Raw genomic sequence first — 4,857 nt, forward strand, 5'->3', positions numbered from 1 at the left:
AAAGGCAAATAATTCAATTCATTGTATCAGTAATACAAGGTGACGCGGCACTCTGGGCAACGGACACGTCCGAGAGATGCCATACCAAACAGCAGTTTGAGTACGCATTTTTACAAAAGTTCAGGTCCAATTGTATACAGGAAAGGTTAAGGAAAGAGCTGTAGAGTTCTGAGATGTTCAATCCGAGACTGGGAACCCTCGAACCCTCCGCAAGTATTTTGAAAAGTATATTAATAAGACTAGATACAGGGATGAACCAATGTCTGACTGCGACATAATAAGGCTAATTAAAATGAAATTACCTAGTGACATAAAAAAGTACTTTGTTAATGTCCCAGAATACGACATTATGTTTATGGAGCTTTCTGACTCTGTAGATTTGCTTATCGAAGACATGAAAAGCGAAGGTAAATTTAATCATGCAGGTTGTAGTAAGCAAAAAGCTGAAAACAACTGCAACGGTACTAACCAAACATCTAACGGTAATGGTAACGGTAAGAATGGAGGCAACCGAATCGAGGGCCGAATAATGGTAATGGGTTAACAAATCAATGTAGGAAAAGACATTACGACGGGCACATGAACCACGGATACAATGGTAATGGGAACCCACAGTGTCAGAGTAACCGTAACCAAGGGCACGAGTACAATGAACAATCAGCGCAGTGGAAACCAAATACGGCGCCACAATGGGCACATAATTCCCAACAACCTCCGAATATGACGGCTGGTTACAGCAACCAGCAATAATATCAAAATAATACCGCTTATCAAACTACACGACAGGGAAGGCAAAACAGCAGACCCAACAATCATAATAATAATCAAAATCATAGCGTGAGGATAGTGGAGGTGACCGACAACTGTCCACTCACTGTAACCGATGCGTCACACCAAAACAGCCACAATTTGCTCTCTTTGCTGACTGTGAGAGCTTGTAATGAGAGCACATTCCATACACAAGGCGGAAATCTAAAAACGCTAAGGTACAATAATGGAGTTAACATTAAGTATGAATTATTGAACTTACCTCTGAAGTGAAGTGTCAACAAACCGATTGTACGGATAACTAAATCCTGTAAACAAGGGCCGGCCGGAGTGGCCAAGCGGTTCTAGGCGCTACAGTCTGGGATCGCTCGACTGCTAAGGTCGCAGGTTAGAATCCTTCTTCGGGCATGGATGTGTGTGATATCCTTAGGTTAGTTAGGTTTACGTAGTTCTAAGTTCTATGGGACTGATGACCTTAGAAATTAAGTCACATATTGCTCAGAGCCATTTGAACCCTTTTTCTTGTAAACAAGGGTAAGCCAGTCGTATTGATAATGTCACGCACGCAAGAAAACTACATCAAATACTGCCGAAGCTTTCGAGTAAATTAGGAAAGTTTAGAGGTTATCCATTCAAACGTATTCTTATGTGAAGCAAAATAATAATACAATGAATTTACAAATGAGAACCCCGAAGAAAAAAGGGAACTCATAAATAGTAAAGTGTTGGTATTGGAATATTCATCTGCTGTACAACAAAAGGAACTGACTCAATTGCTAATACAATGTGAGTATGTGCCCTCGGAGATGCCGGGTACTACAAGGGTTATACCTACAACATGGAAGTAGTGCCTCATAGTACGTCGTTTTGCCATGCTAACTACACCGTTCCATAGTCCAAAAAGGAGGCGGGAATCAAAGAACTGTACACGCATACAGATTTAAAAAGATTTTTTCAGTATAACAGTACCTAAATTTGTAAATAGTGGTTTAAATTTGTGAGGTATTTTTTTTCCTAGTGTGAAGACAGAATATCTTAATACCTGTATGTAGAGAAAACCATGTATTAAAAGTTAGTTTATGCGAGAAATTATACCAAGTGCGAAGCACTACTGCTATTGAAATCATTTAAGATGTTCAAAATTGTGACGTATGACATAAGTTTGTGTATATACTAAAGACTTAGTTAAGCGTAAATGACAACACAAAATGTTGAAAGAATTTGAATTTGAATTTTTCATTAGTGTCTAGAAAAAGTGTTATTTATTGTTGGTGTTGAATGATGTAGATATAAATAATGTATATTATGCCCTTAGGACACATGTTGAAAACATGGGCGATGTGTGAGCATTAACTTTAAAGGCGAACATGAGAGTAGGGTGCGCTGACGTCAAAGATACCTCATGTGTCGTGTGTGCAGGAAATTAAGCATTTAACAGTCCGTTGACTGCCTTTGGCTCCAGTTCATAATATGGCTTAGAAAATAAAGAAATTGGACCGGTAATAATAAATGTAGAGAGAACATCATAAGGTTAGTCAAGTCTATTTGATGTGTATGTTTAAGTTGTGTAAATGTTCGTCCTATAATATATCTAATTTGACGGTGGTTGACTAACACAGCAGTCATGTGACCAAGATTTTAAAAAGGCAAGCAAGCCAAAGCTCAGCGTTCTTAGCCAGTGTGCTGTTGTATTGGTAAGGCGTTTTCAACATATTTTGCGACGACACAGCTTTTCGGGTTTGATGTATGTTACGTTACAAATATTTCGGTGTCCACCAGTCTGTGACTCAGAATGCGTTGGATCTCATAATGTTAGCGAACTATGTCACAGCCCGCTTTTCAGCAACCTCCGACTGTAGTAAATTTGTCACTGTTCAATGATTGCCGGCCGGAGTGGCCGAGTGGTTCTAGGCGCTTCAGTCTGGAACCGCGCGACCGCTACGGTCCCAGGTTCGAATCCTGCCTCATGCATGGATGTGTGTGATGTCCTTAGGTTAGTTAGGTTTAAGTAGTTCTAAGTTCTAGGGGACTCATGACACGGATGTTGAGTCCCATAGTGCTCAGAGCCATTTGTTTAAAGATTTATATGTAGCTATGGAAATTTGAGATTTTCGTTGCAGATTTTAGTGATTTGTTGCTTCGCTACGAACATTTAGTTCACACTTAATACTACCTGCAAATGCACTGCTTAATCGTTCTGTGCAGTCTTCACTTAGTATTGCATCGAGTCACCTATCAATATATGCCCAGCATTCGAATATACATTTATCTGTGTTTATTTTGAGAGAATATGTGACAAAAGATAATGTCGTTGATTATAGCCCACATCATAATACTACTGAATTATTTCTTAGTGTTTACACTATAATGGTTATTAGCCATTTGTAATTTATATAGTTGTTTCGCTAATGTACATGCGCTTCGAAAGTGGTCCACACGTCTACATTGGCTTAAAGCGACAGTGCATGATCGAATCCATTTTGATCAAGAGAGACCACAAAAAATTAAAAAAAAAATGAAATATAAGCTCTTGTTCCTACCCTCTGATGGTTTGGTGGCAACTAATTGATATAATCTGCGGAATAAGCACATTTTTTGTTGCCAAAACCGTAGTCGACAATCAGCTTTCTGAAAATGCATGTTAAGCAACCTTAATGTACCCATTTCTGTTTTTTTAACGTTAGTATGTCGTAGAAATTAGAGGTAGTAATGACAAAAATACACTTTATTTTGAACAGCACATTACTGACAATCGTACAGTTTAAAAAATGACGACAGAATATGCGAAATAAATTTCTAAAACAGGATAAGGTTTAAGTGACCAACAAAAGCTACATTCTCTACCAGTAGGTGTTTGGTAATACAGAGATGAAGAAGCACTCTTTAAAATTTATAATCAAACAACTGAAACTAGATAAAATTTACATTTTTGAATGATATAATTACATTTAAGACAGTTAAATTTCTGAAAGTATATGTGAACATCAGATACATCGTTATTCTAAGACGCCCCAGGAAATTCTTAATATATGACATAGTAGATTGACAACAGCAGCTGTAAGTATCGTAGGGAAATTGTTACCACATTTGTAACGGCATTAAGTAACATCATATGATAAATGGTAGATACTGCTTAGTTGCCAAGGATGTGTGACTTCTTCTGAAGAGAATTGGCAGAATGAATACAAGGCGTCAGATTACGTGTCTGGTGTTCTCTGTGGTGCAGCTTGCTTATGAAAGTTCTTTGAGATGGCGCTCGTAGTGCTCGAAATAGGTGCCGTCGGGGTCGTACTTGGCCTTCAGCTTCTGAAACACTTCCTTCTTGTTCTCTTTTATGAACTTGACAACCTTATCGACTCTCGCTCTCTGCTTATCACTGCATTTCGAACACTCAGTCTGTAAGGCGTCCGGAATGACTCCCTTTAGTTCCTTACCCTCTGGGGTGCATCGCTCGTCACCATCGTCCAGCAGGCAGTCAATGTAATTGTTGAAGAGCCGATCATTGTTGAGGATCTCGTCCAGGTCTACATTGTCGTACTTGGTGGAGTACTTCCCTTCGTCGGCGGAAGTCAGTGGCGCCGCAGTGGCGACCACCAGAATGAGTAGAGGAGCGAAGGCCTTCCACATCTCTGCTGGTAGCTGTCAGGGAGCCTGGGTAGGAAGAGCACAAGAGGACTGCAGAAGTGAAGTGCCGGCCTGAGGGGTTCTGCTCTCTTATAAAGGAAGTCAGATTCGGGTGTAGACACCTCAGTTTCCGGACATGAATCACCTGTTGGCCGAGTTAGCAGGGCCACTCCCGCAATCTTCGTGCGCCACATCGCTAAGGAAGACCTTGAGGTGTAGCAGCGTGGCGTTACCAGTAATGATAAGTTGTCGTAAACTTCTACCTCTCCTGAATTTTCCTGTCTGGGGAGCATAATTGGCCTTCCTCCCACAAATGCTATTTTCAATGTTACGTATTCAACTTTTATAACATATATCTAATACTACTTAATTGGTATGTCAGTGAGATCGTATTCAAAACACCCGAAAATTCAATTCTTGTGCCGTAATGTCTTGATTACTGCATTAAGTGGTGTCCATAAAGCA

At 39.9% G+C, this 4,857-nt stretch overlaps 1 protein-coding gene across 1 annotated transcript; it reads right to left on the reverse strand.

Annotated features, from left to right (window-relative positions):
* Positions 1 to 3,870: 3,870 nt before the first annotated feature.
* On the reverse strand, positions 3,871 to 4,441 carry LOC124551914 (ejaculatory bulb-specific protein 3-like). Its single transcript, XM_047126477.1, has one exon. It carries the CDS (start codon positions 4,393 to 4,395, stop codon positions 4,000 to 4,002), a length of 396 nt encoding a protein of 131 aa, XP_046982433.1. The 5' UTR covers positions 4,396 to 4,441; the 3' UTR covers positions 3,871 to 3,999.
* Between the last annotated feature and the right edge of the window lie 416 nt (positions 4,442 to 4,857).

The sequence above is a fragment of the Schistocerca americana genome, chromosome 1 (genome assembly GCF_021461395.2).
Source record: "Schistocerca americana isolate TAMUIC-IGC-003095 chromosome 1, iqSchAmer2.1, whole genome shotgun sequence".
In the NCBI taxonomy this organism is placed as follows: Eukaryota; Metazoa; Arthropoda; class Insecta; order Orthoptera; family Acrididae; genus Schistocerca; species Schistocerca americana.